This window comes from Diadema antillarum, unplaced genomic scaffold (assembly GCF_040938485.1).
Source record: "Diadema antillarum isolate AM-2024a unplaced genomic scaffold, OU_Dant_1.0 scf00000022, whole genome shotgun sequence".
Lineage (NCBI taxonomy): Eukaryota > Metazoa > Echinodermata > Echinoidea > Diadematoida > Diadematidae > Diadema > Diadema antillarum.
The window spans coordinates 1,960,355-1,981,653 of record NW_027270911.1 but is presented as its reverse complement, the minus strand read 5'-3'; the positions used below and the strand labels follow the sequence as shown (position 1 = coordinate 1,981,653).

The window sequence follows — 21,299 nt, the reverse complement described above, 5'->3', positions numbered from 1 at the left end:
GTAAACTGTGTTGTGGTGATATGGTGCACAAATGAACATATCTCTCAATACTCACCTTCTTTTGGTATCGCAATAAATGTACCTTCAATTTGTCATGAAAATTAAACACCTTGAATATTACAACCTAGACGAAAAATATCAGCATACCAATACCTAAAATGGACTGGCACGTTGCAAACCTAAGCTGAATGTACTTGATGTTGAACATAATTGACATCGCCAGAGTTTAAAATAATTTTACAACCACCTTCAAGAGTAATCCTTGTTGATTATGTTATTGATAGGTATCGACATGGTGCATCGTTTGTTATTTTGCATGATTATTCCCTTCAGATGTTGCCACTTCTGCCTATATACAACTTCTCCACTAGATTGAAGAGTAAGATACAGGCTGCTCATGGCATTAACAAGTTCACTAGCTACTGGGGTAAGAAAAGACAAATAAACTTTTACAATCACGATCACCACAAACTATACATTGAAATGCCTTCCTAAGTTATTGACCAATACCTATGGCAAAACACAGAACTGTACTACACATTTGGCACTCTACAAGCATCTTCATTGCTGCATTAGCAACACATTTGAACAACTCACACCTTTTGTCGAGAACAGATCAGATATTGATAGTGCTCAGAACTCTGATCTTTCAATAAAAATCATTTTTCTAGCACTTAGCGGTGTAATGCAAATAAACATGAATGTTGGCCACAAATGCAGGCACTCTTGCGTACATTTCGAGAGCCTGGCATGCCCAGTTCCTGTCTATGAGTTGACATTATATTAGCCTGGTATACCCTATTCCCAGAAAGAATGGGTAAAGTAGGACCCTTGATTTTAGTGATGTCCAGCGTTTGGAGTGGACTGTCAGGAAAAGCCCACACGTTACTCACTCTTCCTCCTCCGCAGGGGTTCCGTGTCGCCCTGGTTCCATGACCTGGAGCTCCACTTTCTCCCCAGCGACATGAAATTCTTCTTGCACTTCAGCGTGAGTGACGACATCTTGAATCCTCGGACGACGATTGCCTCGCAGAGGGTAACTCACAATTATCTTCCTCAAGACCTGGTATAATAGTCTATCGTCCGCTAAGTATTCCCTTCACCATACCACGTCAATCATCATCATACATTGTCTTCACGGTCTGGAAACTGAGAGAGTCTGATGAAATGTGGACTCCTTGCTCTGATATTGAGAACTCTTTCACATATCATTGAGAATGAACAAGCGCACTTTCCTAGCCATCAGGATCAAGGCATTATTGGGTCCCGTATTTACTTTCAGCTAGAGTAAATGGACACTGAGAGTGAAGATCACTTCAATTTAATGGATCCTCAAGAACTTGCGTGCTCTCATCTATCGTTCTGATTATAGTCAAAGAATCGTGTCCTGCCTTCACAGTTGGAGAATGAAAGATATCAAATGCACCACTTTGAGAGCTCGTCTCTGTTACGCCACTAATAGATCCAACAGAACCCAAGAACTCTGGCTCAATGATGTGACTTTCCCAACATTGAAGAAAAGCATATGGGAATCTCCCTGGTTTGATGTTACACACAAGAGAAAGACCCTTTGAAGATCACATAGGTTGTACCTCTATGTCTCTACAAGAACCTCACATATCCTGAGGCCCACATTTTGTCAGAACATGACTTCCAGTAATCTCCATGACATCATCATGATTATGTAATTGTTTATGCACAACTGATTCCCGCAGAGAATTTTGAAGGAAAACCCTTTAAGGCACAGGGTTACAATTCGGTGGTTTACCTTACAGGAGGTTTCACAACATTCTTTGTTTTTCAATTCAATGATTAAGTGATAGACGGCAAAAGGATCTTAATGGATTTTCTCTCATCGGCGGAAGTTATTAAGATCATAGAAGACTGAGCTCTCGGTAAAGAGTGCCAACACTGAGCATCTGTGTAGAACACATGAATACCTGTTCATCTGCTTATCCCAAAATAGACCAGCGTCCTTGTCCACGAGCAGAAGTTATGATTTTATCAATTCCAGATTTCAAACTTGATTAGAGCTGAGCCAGATGAGATTGGGGTGGATCCTGCAAAGTCTTCAAAAGAATTCTGCGACAAGTACCAGGCGGTCCTGATGCACAGAGGGGTGAGACGGAGCGGAGAATGTATCATCCTCACCCAAAATAACTCACATCCTAATGCTGCGACAATCGACCGACCCTCCTATGCCAGCAGAGCTTTACCCACAGAGGGGCGGACGGGGTTGTGTGCTCGGAAGCGCAGGCAGCCGAACAGCCAGAGGGCAGTTGGAGGGGACGGGATGTCGGAGTAAGCATGTGATTACGACTCAGTCTACTGTCAGTCTCGGGGGGGTGTCTTCACACCAGCTGGATTATCGGTTTGATGTGAGACTCACCACCCAGGGTGATGGTTAAAAGGATGAGAGCCCTATCCCAACACGCTTTGATCCCGCACCGCAGCAGTTTCAATTAAGCCATCACGGCTTGGCCAATGGTGATGAAGAATCCCCTGCAGTGATTCAACGAATGAGCTCCCTCAGTCATTACGCATTGGCAGCATTTTCATCTAACAAATATACATCTAACACCTCCACACTTCCTACGAAACATCATAGTAATCTCTTGAATCATTTTGACACCAAGCCAAAGATCTACACCCTTTCTAAACACAATTTTCCCCCAAAAAGGAAAACACTTTCTGCTCACGCACAATATCACATGGCCATACAATTGTTTAGATGTATCTAAATTTCTCTTCTGGTAAGGTTTTTACTACATATTTGGTGATAAAACCTTTTGCAGAACTTGAGTTCAAAACCACAACGGGTTCTAATTCTTTGATTTTACTTAATTCTTCACAAACTTTTGATATGAATGAAAAATGCATTGCCATGTGAGACATTCTTCTGGTCACTAAAGAGAATGAATTCTCGGTATCGCCAATGCGCAGAACTTCTGCGCACACTGAAGAGCTCTGTCACAGATGCACTGTGGGATTCCTCGGTCCCTTATTCGCTTCCGGTTGTCTCACACGAGTCGCAGTTCCCATACGATTCAACAGAGTTCTTTGTCTGTTTTTCTGTCGTTGGCCCTTTTTTTCTTGGCTATAATTCAGCTTAAAAGAGTTGAAAGGGTCTAAGCTCTACTGATTTGAGGTCACTAGAGTCATGGTTCACTACTGCAAGGCTTCAGTGTGCTGGTCACATGATGGAAAGCGAAGAAATCTTCAACAAAAAATACCCCTGGATAAACAAAGAGCGTGATGTAAGTGCATGTGTAGCCAAAACCAGGGCAAGTTTGTCCCACGAGCTATCCCATAATGCATCTAAAATGCTGCTCTGCGCACGGCACCTACATATTGGTGATACCCTCATTACAATTGCATCATGCATCAGTGGCGGATTCAGTAGGGGGGGTGCACTGGGTGCATGCCTCCTGTTTATTTTTGGTTAAAACAAAAGAGATATCAAGAAAAAAGGGGTGCATGCCTCCCTTTAATTTTGCAAAGGCGCCTCCCCTTTACAAATACGGAATTCCTGGAACCGCCCCTGTGCATGGTCAATACAATGACAACATTGGTGTAAACTTTTACCTTGCAGACGGCACTTGGCCAAGGAAGAAGAACAACTCCAATAATAGAAATGGCAGGAATGACCTTTAGTCCACCACAAAAGAACAAGTAATCAGAAGATTTGTTACTTGTTGGCACAAATCGCCAACCCAGGATCAAAAAGTGCAACTTCCACATTTGGATCAGAATGACTTTAATTCAATTTGATTTGATTTGATTTGATTTGATTTGATTTGATTTGATTTGATTTGATTTGATTTATCTCATAGATTTACTTAAATAGCCAAGATTTTGAGGGATAATTTGTCGTCATCTAACAAAGATAAATTTATCTGCATTATAAACAAGGATCGCTACATACTCTTCAGTCCAATACTTTGAAAATCATGTCAAGTTGGAACTTACTGTCATATTACTTGTCCCAATGACATCACAATTGACAGCCAGATCTTTTTCCTGAATTCCTCGAAAGAGCAATTTAAATGACTCAGGGGGTTTCATGTAGTAGGTAATATACTCAACCTCAAGGAGAGGTCATATCTAATATGCAGACAAAACGATGCTAAGGCGGGAATACAATGTGGATAGTGAGCATCGCTTTTCAGGTGCGATATCCATCCAAAGTGCCTGATTAATTCTGACTGTCATGTGTACATTTTAGGATGGCTGAGGTTGCTGCGGTCCCGCGATAACCCCCGCAAAAGTGACTCACAGTAGAGGGAAAAAAGACGGGACATGAACATGGAACGGGGTTTACTTGGTGATCGTCGGCCAGTTCCGAAACAACTTCTAAACAAAGACCAGAAGCAGACATTATGCACACTATGCATATTAATCACCTCACAAAATCCAAGTCTTGCTTTGTATATTTTGATAGCACTGAATTATTTTCCTTTAGTAAAAGGAGTGTTATGTCAAAAAGAAAAGAAAAGAAATCAAGGGTTGTCTTTTGGTTGTACGTGGTGTATGGTTATGTGTGATAGTCTGCATTTGACTGCAGTAGCTGCTTGGTTTCCAGTATAACGTAAGACTTAACCCCTTGAGGACGGTTTGATTTTGCTACAACACACATTTCCTATAGGCACCTGCCCGAGTATATACTCGGGACTAGTCCTAAATGGGTTAAAATGAAGTAGTGCCGACATTCATGTGCCTACTGTACATAATGGTGATGCTGTACATACAATTGTATGCACTGCTTAATTCCACAAGCACGAAGTTAGAACACAATGATTGTCCCAAACATACAGTATTTATACCATCTCTCCCATTATATTGCCAATTTCTCTTCATCCCTAGCTTAATTGCCCCAACAGAACTAGTGCACAAAATACATATGTCACATCAGGAAATAGCTCTTGTGTGAGAGCGAAAGTCTGCATCGACCATTGATCATTGACAATCTCTAAAGTATTGTTTATAAGATAATACACCTGGAAAACAATTATATCACCCTGTGCTTTGTCATTCTGAGAGATAATTCAGTATAATGGTTAAGTGATATTTCAATATCAAACTGCATCCTTGAACAGATAAAAACATAGACACAGATTTAGACAAAAAGAGAAAAAGACAGAGACAGAGAGACAGAATAGAAGTTTCTATCTTCCCTGGGTACACTCCACATGCTATTCCTTTCATACATCTCTTTTCACTTTAATTTCTATCGATCTGTTCTATCACTCGGTCAGTATGTCATGTACATACAATGCATGTATGATGCATACAAGAAAAACAATTTTCAAGCATTGCTACAAATAATCTTCATACATACGCACACACACACACACAAAAACCCCACACACACAATAATCATACACTTTAAGCACAGACAATGGCTCACATACAGATGGAATGGTAGTTCAAACTTCACTAGCTTAGTTTAAACTTCTGCTGTATATTATTATAGAATACAAAGTTTGAAATTAAACTTTGATGGAATAGAGGTCAAAAGGTCAGATATGAGGTCATATCCAACTGATATCAATCATGTCAGTTATACATGTATCAAGTTAACCCATTCCATACGGGAACCTGGCGGCCTGTGTATCAGCTCTATGGGGATTTCAGAATTCAGCATGGAATATGTTAAAAAGATTAGTATCTACAACAACACAGCCAATGCAGAGCTGCCATTATACAAATATCTAAAACAAAATTCAGCCCATGCGAGAGTGTTCACTGAGTGTTTTAAAAAACGTACGCGACACACATCAAGCTACACTGTACGTGCAACTATACTCCTGCATCCATGTGTGCCAGTGGTAGCCTTGTGTCCAGTCACTCCTGCTTTTGATTTTTACACCCTTAATGAATGCTTTAAAGAGCAAAACTTTGAGCAAAGTTCCTATCAAGCAGCTAATTGTTCCTGTAGTTTAATCACAAGCCCTTTTGTTATATTAAAAAAAACCTGCAAATGTCCAACTGAAGCTCTTGTTACCCTCTGTCTGGTATTAACCCGTTGAGGACGAGTCCCGAGTATACTCGGGCAAGTGCCTATGGGAAATGCGTGTTGTAGCAAAATCAGTCCATCCTCAATGGGTTAAGATGTTGATAGCAATTTTCATCATGTCATTATGACTCTGCAATCCCATAAAAGGCAATGAAAAAGAAAAACAGGACACGTATATAATGTTTAATATATATACAATGACTACAGCAGGTTACTGCCATTGTGACGTCAATGAACACTGATAACGTTTTCAAACAAGTTGACGACAAACGATGTAGCCATAACAAATACCTAAGCTAAGAAGCAGATGACCCATCATGCTATCAATTTCATCCTAATCCCAATCAATCCCAACCCCTGCAGTGACAGAGAGAGGGGGGGGGGGGGAGGAGAGATTAGTTGAAATCAAAGAAAAAACAATATGCACACATCATATAAACACACAAACAAAACACTTTATATAAAATGACCTTATTGAGTGCGCTTTAACTCTAATCACTGATATACATTGAATGCCAGGCCCTAACCTTGCTTATGGACTAAGCAAAAACTTCAGTAAAATTGGACAAAGAAATGGAAAACTAGTGAACGAGGTTCCTGCATTATTCTACAAATACATTTCCATGACTTCATAATGGTAAGATTAAAAAAAAACTTTTAACTTTTTTCAGCAACATTATGTTAATTTGGGATTGTATCGTTGAAAAATGAACATTCCGTCATTTGAATTGAAGCTGAAAAAAATAATTTTTGGAATTACAGAATTGGCAAAACTCAAACAAATTAGATTATTATCATTTTCCAAGACCATTCCTTATTTTGTTTATTTCAATGAGTTTTCGAGGCCTTAATTTACCACGTCTCATTGAACCTTGAGAGGATATTAAAGTAGATTACACATTATGCATCTTATATCTATGTGTATGTATTTTCTAAACATATGAACATTACATGCATGAACTAAATCTCTGAAAATAATACATAGGTTGTTAAAATGAATCAACCGCCACTTAAGGAAAAATTTGCAGAAATTACACACTCACTATTTGCTGTGACTAATCCTGGCCTGTACATGGTATTGCAACTGAAACAACAACAATAATGATAATAATAATGATAATAATAATAATAATAATAATGATAATAATAATGATAATAATAATAATATCAATAATAATAATAATATCTTATAAGTGCATAATACAAGCATAAGTCTCTATGCGCTTGTCGGAGAAATGTCGGCATCTTGCCAAGTTTGCCAAGTTCCACATATTATCCACTACAGTCACTTGAGTTGATATTTGCTATGACCAGATGATCCAAACAACCTTTGAATAAATTTTGGCACTGTCCAAAGATCTCAGTTCCATACTCTGCAATCAGCCTGGAATCTTCCATACATACACCATGTAAGAGGCAAAAATATGTGTTCTTTTTTAAACGTAAATTATGTCGAAACAAGACAGTTGCCCTAGATACAGTGCACACACACACACACACATTATACAAGCAAACAAGAAAAAAAAAATCCGTAAAAGAAGTTACCCATTACTCATGCAAAAGACATCGACAAGCATGCATCTTCAGGCTCACAGAAAAACAAAATATGTACCTTTAAGTTAATATTTGGCTTCAGTGCCAATGCGCAGGAAATGGACACAGAAGGAGGCTGACAGTTAATCCAATACAGGTATCAAACGTTTGAGACTCTGGCCCACGCTCTGACCTCCAAAAATATTAGGAATTCCGTGACAATATCACAAACCAGATCCTCCGCTGCTTGGAAGTGCACAAATCCAGGCCTTCTTGTATCCTTCATACAGATCCATGGCACGTCTCACGTACAGAGATCTCTGACTATACGGAAAGTCAAGATCTCAAGCAATTCATGGCACATCCTTCGCTGTCTTACCAAGTGTGTGTGTGTTTGTGTGTGGGTGTGTGGGTGGATTGACAAAGGCCTTCATTCCGTGCTGCTGTGAAACATTATAACCACCGCTTAATCTCTACTGACAAACAAGACAACAAAAAACAGAGAAACAAACCCAATGTAACATACACTCCCTACGCACGGTGGAGAAAGTTACCGTACTTGGCAGAGTCTCTGTACACTTCTGGCCACATTCAAGGAAAGCCAACCTGAATATATCTCTATATCTCTCTCTTTCTATCTATCTCCCTCCTTCGGAAACTCGAGGGCAAGGCGGACAGATCCAGGAAGAATGCTTGGTCTACTTTGACCGGGCAAACTTGGCTCACATCGAAGTGGCACGGACTTGGCAATTTCAGGACAAACAAACACACACATACACACACATACACACACCCCAGATTATACATTCATAGCCAGCTCTCCCGCCGGGTGAGGATATTTGACAGTCCTGATATGTGCGATGAGTATGTGATGTTGCCGCCCCAAATCTAGCGTGCACGACATCCAGCACGCTCGATGATGGAGCCCAGGTTTCTGCGCAGTCCCCCTTTGGCCCGGAGATAAGGTTGCCAGAGCTGCGGGGTCGACTGGCGGCAGCACCCTCCCCTTCCACGAGTGATGAGTCTCGGGATTGAGACACGAGATTATCGCCGATGTCCGAGCCTGAATCATCAATCATACACATTAATCTCCTTGAGCTGCAAATGACAGTACTCCTCCATAAATGAATCAAGGGTCTCTTGAACTCCTAACAACACACAGCAAGTAAAATACCATGCATACACCACACACATTATCTTAAAGGGGATGGCTAGTAAACCGATCAGTGGGAATCAGTGGGAATGCTGAGGGATGATTGTTCCAATCCTTGTGGGATTCATTTAAGAGTACATTATATATCTATTGTCGTGTGAAAATTATTTGCTTCAGAACGGTCTCATATTCAAGTAATGTGCAGATTAATGCCCCGTCACCGACCAGGCACGCTAACCTGGATCATACAGTTTTGGTTGAGACCTAATTTTAGGTTTCTAACATATTTTGGTGAGATAATGAGAAACCTCTTATGAAATATGAAAGAGCATGTAATTCTATGAGGAATTTTACGTTTATTTGATGAAAATTGGTTTTGAAATGACTGAGATATCCAAAAAAGAGCGATTTTAATAAAGTGTGGGACCCACACTTTATTACGATCACTTTGTTTTACTTTGTTTTTGGATGTTTCAGTCATTCTAAACCCGATTTTCATCAAATAAACTTTGAATTCTTCTTAAAATGGTATGCTCTGTACTATATCATAAGTGTTTTCTCTGTATCTCGCAAAAAGTTAAAAGCCCAATTCTCATCTCTACCAATACTGTACCATCCCTTTAAACTGCACATCGCTTGAATATGAGACCATTCTGAAGCAAATAATTTTCACACAACAATAAATATATAATGTACTCTTAAATGAATCCCACAATGATTGGAACAATCATCCTCCAGCATTCCCACTGATTCCCACTGATCAGTTACTAGCCATCCCCTTTAATTGTAAAAAAAAAAATGTTTGTCCTTTGAACTTAAAGAGATAACGTTCATGACAGCCAACCCAAGACATCCTCACCATCATTTTAACATCAATCCCTTAGACCCTATTTGATGAAACCTTTGAAAAGGAATATTTTTTTCCAACATGAATAATGATTTTGAGGCTTGTGATTAAAGGGATGGTATATGTGACCCGCTACAACAAAAGGATCCTAAAGTCGCTGCTGGCTGAGCCGAGAAAACGAGTTTGAAGTCACATCATCAAAATTGGTCATAACAATCGGATTTTTGTTTTTGGCATAATGTTGTAGTCTAATGTTTTGTCGACCATCTGCCGAAATTTCGAAGCTAAATGATCAAAGGAAAAGCAAGAAATTAGCATTTTTCTGGGCCTTGATTTTTCGACTTTTAACGTAACAGAAACGTGTCTGAAGATTTGGATTAAGCGCCGCAGCTAGACTCCGCCCCTAGCAACGAGGGAGTGATCTTATTGGTCAGTGTGTGGCACCCTGATAACTGATTGGTCGTGTGTAGATCGCTGGCGCTAAGCTTGAATGAACATCGTGGAGGTCGCTAGGAGCATACCTTCTATTGTCAAGCGGTGAAAACTGTCTCGCCTCCCTTTGATCATGATAGCGTCGGAAGGAAAACTTTGAAGGCGTTTGTCTCGAGACTGATTTTCTCAACAACTTGACATGCACTAATAAAATCACCGATATCTCCGCAACCGAGTACTTTTATGATTTGTGTTATATATGAAATTAAAGTAGAAGAGTAAGGAAATTATGTCATGCCATTTTCAGAAAAATTTTCCTCCCTCGACTTTCGGATCCTTTTGTTGTAGCGGGTCACATATAGTAGTGGTTGAGATGGAGCTTCAGGTTTCCAACATTTTTTGTGTGATATAATGAGGAACCTGGAAGGAAGTATGAAAATGCATATAATTCTAGGAGGGATTCAGAGATTATTTGATCATGACTCTATACTAGGGTGTACCTTTCCCAAAAAGGTGATTTAAGACTTAATTGCTATCAAGATTTTATGTCGGCAGGATAATGTAATGACACCGTGTTTAAAATAAGGACTTAACTGATGGATAACAGGAAAAGGCAAAAATCTGAAACTTGCAGAGAGGAAATTGTGTTTTTCCTGCTGAATTGTTTGGATATTTGGCTTACAAATGAAAGGAAAAGAATATGTAACAGGGAAATACCAAGCATCATGTATACAAAAACAATTGGCTGTTGTAGCTTGCAATTAGTCTTTTAAACAGGGTTTAGTGTACAGTGACATAACTGCTCAAGCAGGGTTCCCAGCATTTTCAGAAAGCAAAATTTCCTGATTTTTCTCCAGATTTTTCCCTGATGAAGTATCAAATTTCCATGATACTATTTCAACTTGTTTCCAGTTTCACATCCAATTTACTTCCAGTTTTACCCATTGGATGTTGTTTTGATATGCATTAAAATATAACAGAGTCTCACTGACTACTTTGGATTTTTGGGCCAATCAAAATTCCCTGACTTTTCCCTGATTTGAGGCATTTTTATCAAATTCCCTGACTTTCCCCTGACTGGTTAAAAATGTAAAAAAAATAATTTTTCTTGATTTCCCCTATGGGCTGGGAACCCTGTTAAGAGAAACATAAAATGTGGTCATCATTGAAAGATGTTCCTTGTAGACAGGTTTGATGCAGTAGCAGTAAGGATTTAGGCATAGTCCCATTTACATACACATCATGATACCACATAAAATTATGTACAAGGATTCACAGTCATGTGTCAACTAATCGCCGTACCCCTTCAAAAATGATCATCGGTTGAAGCAGCTGTAGTCGAGTTGCACCAACACTTGTTTGATGCCACCGGCAACAAAACTATAGTAAGCCGGTCACTCTGCTGTCCAATGCCGCTGGACGGTTGTTGTCCACGGTCACTTTTTGGCTGCCCTCTGGAAATCAAATCTGTGGTTACTAAATCGCACTCGGTATGGTGGTTCCCCAGCATAGGTTCTATACTACAGTGTCATTCACACAGACAAATTAAGCCAGTTTGTAATTAGCTCATGTGCACATTGGTGCAAATGACCTTTCTATTTTCTTAGTTGGTTAGGCACTTCACATATACAATGTATTCGAAGCAACATAATGCTTACCAGTAAGTTAGCCCAGCGTAACAATTTAAGGAAATTCGTGTTCAACAAAAAATGATCTTGCACAGCAACACCAGGTGACCAGAATGGTCCGTCAAACAACCCTCGGGGGGGGGGGGGGGGGGGGGGGTGGGGGGGGGAGCATCCATTTCTTTTTTTTTGTATTGAATGCTTTAAAACATGTTTATATTCATATTGCCATATACCACGTTTGCAATCAGGTGGATGTAATGGCAAGTATCATGTACAAGGATTGCATGAACAGGGGCGGATCTAGCTTTTTTCCAAGGTGGGGGTTTAAGGGGCTGAGCTGGGTATTGCAAACTGAGTGAGAGCAAAGCGAGTGGGGGGGGGGGGGGAGGGTGCGGGAGGGGGGTATTCCCCCTCCCACAATAGGGAGATTTTTCCATTTTTAGGATTGCCAGCTTGCGATTTTAAGTATATTAATTACTTTGCATGCTCTATTTTCTTTCTCTCTCTCTCTCTCTTTTTTTTTTGCCAAATATCTATTTTTTTTTTGGGGGGTGGGGGTGGTGGTGCAGCCCCACCCGCGCCCCAAGCGCGGTGGAACACGTCTGGTTAGGGGGGGGGGGCAAAATTTCGACGGGGTTGGGCACATTGATGTGATGGTTTGAGATCCTCGGCGAGGGAGCGAAGCGACCGACTGGGGGGAGGGGGAGTACAAAAGTCGCGTTTATAGAGCATTTAAAAGCAAATTTCTAGGATAATAAAAAGTTGATAGAATCATTTGCGAATGACTATGATTATACGGGGTATAACATTATTTCATGAGACGGTGTGAGATCCGCGGCGAGAGCGAAGCGACCGAGCGGGAGAGGGTGTGGGAGGGGGATACCCCTTCCCATGTCCCACGCATAGGGACTTTTTGTAATAACAGAGTATAAAAGTCGCGTTTCTAGAGCATTTAAATCAAATTCCTAGGGAACTAAACACAGTGAAAAATAAAATCACTGCGAAGGACTATGATCATAAATTATGCAAACTATTCATTTTATTTTAAGTACGGACAGAGCGAGCGAGCCACTCTCACTTTGCCATGCGTCTGAAATGTATTCATCAAAAGCTAAAACGAAATCACATTGTTTGAGCAATACAAATTATGCTTGTATTACAAGAAAGCATAGAACAAAAGGAAAATGTAGGCTTTACTTGAGGTATGTTCCACGGGGCACACTCGAGGACGCGAGGCTACCATCTATACACTAAACTTACTCATAAAGTAAATATTAGTGTATATAGATATGATGATGTATATTGTTAGTGTATCATAATTTTCGCCCCGTTAGGGGCGAAAATTTTGCATATTCAGTTTTGAAATTGACAACTTTTACACAAGAAAAGTGCCTTTATTGTTGATTTTGGTCTTCAAATAATTGACTAATTAGTTGTTGTTTATTTGTATGTTCTTATTTTTTTTTTACTTGGCAGCCCAAGAGGGGGGTTTAAACCCCCTGAACCCCCCCTGTAGATCCGCCACTGATGAATAATCATTATATGACAGATGCTTATCTCCGTGAATTTAAAAACCATCATGCGTTTTGGTACCAATTACCTTTTTCTGCTCATGCACAAAGTAGAACTATGAACTGGCTTATAGCACAATGTTGATCGCTATCCAAACACTGAGATATTTTGCACCTCTACAGATGGACAAATACATCTCGCTATTTACAGATCATGATAATTTGTCGACGAAACTGCACATTAATGACCAGAATGTACCAAAATGGTGACCCTTGACCCTTGAATGATGGGATAAAAGTCTAGAGATTATTTGCTGTAGCGTTCAGACACTCGCAGTAGCGCATATTATCATATTTCTAATACATAACCTCAATAGTTCCAAAATAATCTCAAGATTTCATGGTATTTGGATCGCGATACTGATCGTGCCACAAGGTGGTCACTGTAACCAGGGGGTCATTAGATCAGGTTCGACAGTACCTTGTATGATTCCTACAATTCCAGTCCTGACAAAATGTGATGCAATCTGTCATTTAAAAACTAAATGTTGTTTTTATTTGATATGGTGCTTTGAATTGCTAATTGTGTTTGAAATCTCTTAACTGCCATGTTCACAACATAGATAGATAGATAGATAGGTAGATAGATAGGTAGATAGATAGATAGATAGATAGATAGAATGATAGATAGATAGATGGATAGATAGATAGATAGACAGATCAATAGATAGATAGATAGATCAATAGATAGATAGATGGATAGATAGATAGATCAATAGATAGATAGATAGATAGATAGATGGATAGATAGATAGATAGATAGATCAATAGATAGAGAGAGAGATAGATAGATAGATAGATAGATAGATAAATGAATAGATAGATAGATAGATAGATCAATAGATAGATAGATAGATAGAAAGACATAAGAACACATTTAGTGACTTAATTGCAGTGGCCATAAGCAGGATCACAGGATGACAAGCTCATAATTCAAACACACAAGAGAAAGTTTCTATGTTCTGGTTTGTCTGGTTGTTTTTATCTCTCTTTCTCCATCTTGCTCTCTTTCATCTCTCCTTCTCCTTCTTTCCCTCCCTCCCTCCTTCCCTCTCTCCCTCGATCTTTGTCCCTCTGTTTCTTTATCTCTCTCTTCTTGAATGGCAAGTTCGCACCTGTCAAGAAAGTGATAATGCCTCAACATTCTCTTAAAGGGGCATGGTCCCGGTGTTTTAGTCGAATGCGTACGCGGGCGCCTGGCGCAAGTTTCCTATAGAGACCTACGCTAGCAACTCCTCTTTAGCGCTTACGCTGTGGCCCACTTCCCTGAGTCCGAAGAAGTCAGATTCACTGTAGTCAGTGGTCGGATCACAGTACGGCTCATGATTCGGCTGAGGGGGATGACAGCTTTAGCAAACTTCTTTTGTGATGTCATAATAACAAGCACATATGCACGCACACTGGCATTACTACAGACTGCACAATGCGCAGAGAAGACAACGAAGGCAACGTTACTTAGCAACACCTACGCACTCTACTCTTGACGACAGCTCAACTTCGGTAATCTTCGTATCAATGCTAACGGTGATCGGCAGCATCATCAACAGCGCCCTCTACACTACCGGGACTATGCACCTTTAAATAGCGATGGAGAAGAACTAAAGACCCAGTTATACAATGGACTGGAACGGCTGGCCCGTAGATTCCAGAAACCCCATAACACATTGTATACATCTTAATATCTCTGATCGCTATGAAAATACACACATAAGAATCTCAACTGGAGTCGACTGTTACCAGTGAGCGTATGCTTCGAGGCACATAATTATTCGCTGCGGGCAGCCGAATGAAGTTCAATTTAATCAAACCACTCATTACTCCCTACACTACTGAGTCTTAAAGTAGGGACCTGCAGATATACTGTATACGCCAAATATTTTGCGAAGTTTTTATTTTCGCGAATTTTGCGAGTCGGGTGCTATTCGCGAAATTAAAGACAAGCGAAAATATTGCCTCTGATCCCGATGTGAATGCAACGTACGCGTGTACACTTCTCCGTTCAGTACAGGACTCTACAATCGCGAATTTAACCACTCGGGAAATCGTTGGAATTCCTGATTCATGAAAATTTAGACTCATGAATTATATGGCATATACAGTACTACCAGAACTCTACATCCATAAAAAAAGAAGAGAACATAGAATATTTCAAACAACAGTCTCAACACCTAACACCAAAATTATAAAAAAAAAAATGGGGCAAAATGATGAGACAACCACCAGTTGCAACTGAATGACAAATTGCCCTACATCGATGTATATATGCTTATTTACGTCGATGTAGGGCAATTTGTCAATCAGTTGCAATGAAAACATCTCGACGGAAGAATTTCATGAATTTGAACAGCCACCAGTTGTTCCTTACCCCTCTGTCCCAAGAACACGTAACCACAAATCGTCAGCATAATTCCATGATGACGTCAGGGGTTCATCTCGCTTCAGCCAGCGCTTTGCCCACTTCTATTCTAGGAATTTGTCATTACTGTGTGACGTAAAAACCTCCCCCTCTGGATTACATGGATTACAACCAAGAGATAATGAAGTACCACCACATGTGCTACGTCCCCCTCCTATACAGCTACAATAGTGATGCTGGTAATAGTGATAATCACCATTTTTATCATCATCACCATTACCAAGTGAAAGTAAAAACAGAGATTTTGATCATCCCCATTAACCTGTTGAAGACTAAGCTCAAGAATACCCAAGTATACCCGAGTATACTTTAACCCGTTGAGGACGAGTCCCGAGTATATTCGGGTAGGTGTCTATGGGAAATGCGTGTTGTAGCAAAATCAGTCTGTCCTCGACGGGTTAATAGGCAGGTGTCTACGGGAAACGTATTGATAGCAAAATCACCTCGTCTTAAAGGGATCGTATAGTTTTGGTTGAGACCTAACTTCAGGTTTCTAACATTTTTGGGTGAGAAAATGAGAAACCTCCTATGAAATATGAAAGCTCATGTAACTGCAAGAGGAATTCAACGTTTATTTGATGAAAATTGGTTTTGAAATGGCTGAGATACCAAAAACAGAGTAATCCTAATAAAAGGTGGGACCCACTTTTATTACGATCGCTTTGTTTTACTTTTTTTTATGTCTCAGCCATTCCAAAACCGATTTTTATCAAAGAAACTTTGAATTTGTCTTAGAATGGTATGCTCTGTACTATTTCAAAAGTGGTTTCTTGGTACCTCACAAAATGTTAAAAGCCCAATCCTCCCCTCAACCAATACTGTGCAATCCCTTTAAACAGGTTTCTGCTACATATAGGCCTATCCATCATAAAAGATGAAGGACGGGGATAATAATTATTTAATGATTGCACTGGAAGGTGTATGTAACAATATAATATAACATTATTTCTATTCATACTTGACTACTGGACTAGTATTTCGTGCACCTAAAAAAGCCATCTTGGCCACAACAGACTATAATGCAATCAAAGAAATATGAAAATCACATTTTGTTGCTCGTCAGGCAAAAGGGCCCTAGCATGAAAGTTCGGCCCAAAATCTTATTTTGATTTGTGATAAAACTCAGTAGAGTTTTGAAAGCTTTTTTTTTTGTATGAAATAATCATAATATTTTGTGATATTTTTGAATGCTCAAGCCTTAGGTCCTTCTGCCAGGCAGTTAACAAATTTCTGTGTTCAGGTTGTATACCATAAGCTGAAGTCATGTATCAGGAAATGACAGACTTGATATCAAATCTGACGTGATGTGACAAAAAATGACAGAATTTATATCAATGGCATACCATCAATACCACACATACGTGTACAATCACAATGCAACACTTACACACATGAATGCCGGAGAGTGTGTCAAGGAAGTTACTAATTGTTTGACAGTTGGATAGGATCGATGGTAATGATAAACTCCGTCTTGACTTTCACACAAGCTTGCAGATATGCTTTATACGCCAGACACGTCACAAATTTTGTGAAGAGACTGTCATCAATAATGGATACAATTATTTATAAACCCTTTAAAGAGAACTAAAGCTAGAAGCATTGTATCCGAAATAAATGCAGCAAAATATGTGATGGAATTTTTCATTACTTCGATAATCACTAAATGTGTTTGCTGCAGTGACTTCCGTTGAATGTCGGCATTGAAATGTCAATCCAAGATGAGGCACCGGTAACAATCGTCAAAACGCAATACCAGTAAAATACATATATTCCTCAAGGCCTGCCGTGAAGTTGCGGGAGGCTATCAAGTCACTAGGAGCTGACATGATTTCCAGTAGATGGGACCACCAGTGACGAATCCAGCCAAATTGCTTTTACAGTCAAATCACGGCATATGAGATCCGCAGAATCATACAAAGAAGGTTCTCGCCCAGCTCAGGTGTAGTTGGCCTGCTGGATCCACAGATCTATGTATAATTGCTGTTAAATGGCACCTTCATCTATTCAGGGAAATTTTTAAAAATGTATGCTAAAATCATGATATATATGACTCACATCATCAAACCATACCTTGCTTATTTCGTAGGTACTGGACACACTCCTGGCGGAAGTTGATGCGGGCAAGTTCGACAGCGGTCAGCCTCTTGACCTCTCGCGTTTCCAGATCAGCGCCATACTCCACCAGAAGTCGGACCATTTGCAGCTTCCCATCTTTGGCAGCAACATGCAATGGGGTCTGGAAGAATCAGAGGCACAAGACTAACCAGCATTTCATTACAATAATGGAATTACACTCTGACAAAGTAGCACTAATTGATAATCACACAATGCCGGCATAAATTATATTTCATAATGATCCACCAATCTACTAGTTTCTGTGAGTAAGTGGACATGAGGCTGTTACTCAAAGCGAAAACCAAAACAAGTATTAATATTTACTGCTTCTAAAACTCGCCAATGTATTCATTCAACACCTAAAGCCTGTAATGCACATTGTAAGAGAACAGCTCTCTCCACAGGTTATTCCTAGTTGAGGTGATTTCTTGTAATTTTGTATAATGATAATGATATTAACTCTTTATGTGCCACGTTTGCACGTCCGACTCAGTCCACGGCGCGCCAACTTCACATATTCTGCTCAAACCCACAAACCCGCCCAAACCGATCGATAAATCGCCAAATGCCACAGTGCAATGAAAGCTTTTCTCGAGTTTCCATTCGTCTCACATATAGCTTGCATTTTATGTGGTGATTGACTATCAGGCGGTGTTCCTTTATAGATTTGTGTGTAAATTCTTAGTTTATGTCACTGTTTTGTGTGCAAAAGTCATGTCTTTACTGTAATGTAGCTACAACAGCATTGGTCATTTCAAAGAAAAACAATCATTGATTTGTCATAACATTTTCATCACAGAAAAGCTTGGTGTTTTTTCTACAATTTCGTTCACTACATGTCCGGTTAACAGAAATCCATAGAAGTTACAAGGATTTGAAAAACAGAATGTTTTCTCAAAGCAGGACTATCTTGGTGTCTCAGAATAGTGTGGCACACAGGGGGTTCCTACCATGGCACATAAAGAGTTCATGACCCTTTGGATATCATTTTCAATGCTCTGTTCAATACCAATCATTATCGATCTGATGTCTTTTGTGACCTTTTTGCATTGAAATGTGAATAGAGGACATGCATATAAAGACTAGTACAGAATGTAATTTCTATTACCATGTGATTTTCAACCACCTGAAATGACTGACATCCTGCCTATAGTGGCTTTCTCTCTCCAAAGGCCACCTGTGGTCCCTTCACACAGGTTTACAGTTTTTTCAGGTAGATTATACATAATATATTTCCTTTAATCTACTTAGACACAAAATACTCGGTATAAAGTAAGCCACACAGATCATAAAAATAATTTTTAGATTTACTGAAAGAGTATTCACTTCAATTCAATTGGAAAAAAAAATAACAGTCACACTGCCCTCATAATTGGTTAACAATAGATTTAATAGGGATAGACATGTGCATGTCCCCCTCCCACCGTGTGGAGTTTTTTTGTTTTTAAACTTCAAAATATGCAATTTGATGCACAAGCATAATCTTCTAGCTGTTTTCAAGGGAAACAATTCACAAAGAAGGGGAATTGTGACTTTCATTTTATCCTATGGCAGGTTTGCTACAAAATCAGTATATTCGAGTAACAAATCGGTAGCCGGCCGGCTAAAATCTCTATGTGTAAGTGGTAGCCTACCGCCCAAATTGTTAGAGTTGGCAAGTATTAAAAGCATTTACAGGAAATAAAACAAACATTCCTGTGCAGCTGTAGTACCTCTTCATAAACAGATTCAATAATAAACCAAGTCACATACCACTGGATATCATTCAGAATGCTTTCTGCATTCACACACTTCCTCTACAATGTCCAAAGTTCAACAGTGCAGTGACTAACTGTTCTAAAAAAAAATTGCCCTATGCAACCAGGTGTTCATTTTAACCCGATGAGGATGAGTTCCAAGTATACTCAGGCAAGTGTCTATAGGAAATGCGTGTTGTAGTAAAATCAGCCCGTTCTCAATGGGTTAAGTGACTATGACAGACTATGACAGATGTAAGCTATTAGACAGATGACATATTTCACTTGGGTGATAAGTTTCATGTAGGACAGACTGCTATTGCACATACAGTACCTACTTATGAACTCTTGAATGTGGATGACTATCATATGAAGATACTCGGTTTTCAATTGAAGAGTGTGAGATTACTCACGACTCTCCATAAAGACACTACTCTCTCTTGGGTGCAAAAAAGCATCCCCATTACATACCAGTACCATGTGCCTGCAGAGACTATAATAGTGATGATGTCAAAAGCATAACAAATAAAGGATACTGTAAAAGTGGTTTCTTTCGCGTACAGAAACTTTCGCAGTTTCCATCGGTGCCGACTTTTTCGCGTGTGTTTAAATTTGCGGTCGGTAATGATAGCGTTGTAACAAGCGACGAGTTCAAAACATTTTCGCGTGATGTTAAATTCACGGTTCAACCTCAAAGCGCGAAAATAAAACCACCGCGAAAGAAACCACTTTTACAGTAGTAAAATGAAATTAATGTTACAAAATAATAATAAACCTTTTTATCAAAACACTTTATATTAAACAATAAACATCAAATATGTATAATAAAAATAAACGTTTTTCAGGACCTGATGGGTTAACAACAGAGTTGGGTTTTTTTGCGTCATTCTGGAATGTCCCTTCATGCAGTAGAAAGTTCCATGAGAACATGGAAGACTCAGAATTAAGGTGGGAAATGTTATGACAGATGAGGGCGCCCTACTAGAAAAGTCCTGACTTACATATTTGCTGTAGATCTCTTTGGCACCGACGTTGGGGTCTGCTCCCGCCTCCAGTAGGATCCGCACACACTCCACACTCTCCTCTTTCTCCAGCACCTCAGCTGCACAGACAGCGTGGAGGGCCGTCCTCCCGTAGGAGTCCGCCTCGTTGATGTACTTCTGCTGGGATCCCCGCAGGAGGTCCTGGAGGAGACTGGCGTTGGAGTAGATGGCAGCCTGGTGCAGGAGCTTGGCCTTGAAGTCGGGCCGGAAATCGGCGTCCGCCGAGCCCTCGTAGCGGTGGGGGGCGCGGCGCAGGGTGGGACGCGACGGCATGGTCATCATCCCCGCCCCGCTGCCACTACCGCGGGCCCCAGCTCCATTCCCAGCCCCGGTCCCAGCCCGAGCCCCGGCCTGCTGGGGGGACGAAGTGCTAACCATGTCAGCAGTGTCTTGCGCTGCTGGATTCTTGCACCATTCTCATCCTATCTGTCAAAAAGAAGAACACCAAAAAAAAAAAAACAAATAAGCAAAATTTTCCATATTACAAGTTTTTCTTACTCCAAGTTTGGTGCAAAAAGGCTGCAAAAGTGCTGTAGTCCCTATAATGAGCTGGTGTTTACAAACTCAACTCCAAAATCACCCAGATGAAATATCAATACTGCAAAAGTGGATATTTTCACGCTCCTAATTTTTCGCACTTGACAGGGTATTAAAGAAGAGTTTCGCATGCCTTTCACTCTGCGGAATCAAGACATCAACCACTGGAATATAAGGCAAGCAAAAATATTTGCATGCTTTTATTTTTGCGCTAGTTTCTAGTTGCGAGAAATGCATGAAAAATTCAACACTGCAAAAATTTCCACCTTTAC

At 40.0% G+C, this 21,299-nt stretch overlaps 1 protein-coding gene across 1 annotated transcript in view; it reads right to left on the bottom strand.

Moving 5' to 3' along the window:
- The window catches only part of LOC139731041 (leucine-rich repeat serine/threonine-protein kinase 1-like), a 100,363-nt gene extending 79,495 nt beyond the window's left edge, over positions 1 to 20,868 (bottom strand). The window contains exons 1-2 of the mRNA XM_071641925.1: positions 20,449 to 20,868; positions 17,667 to 17,832 (exon numbers count right to left, since the gene is read on the bottom strand). Of these exons, the coding sequence (XP_071498026.1) occupies positions 17,667 to 17,832; positions 20,449 to 20,868 (586 nt within the window). The remainder of the gene's footprint in view (positions 1 to 17,666; positions 17,833 to 20,448) is intronic.
- Between the last annotated feature and the right edge of the window lie 431 nt (positions 20,869 to 21,299).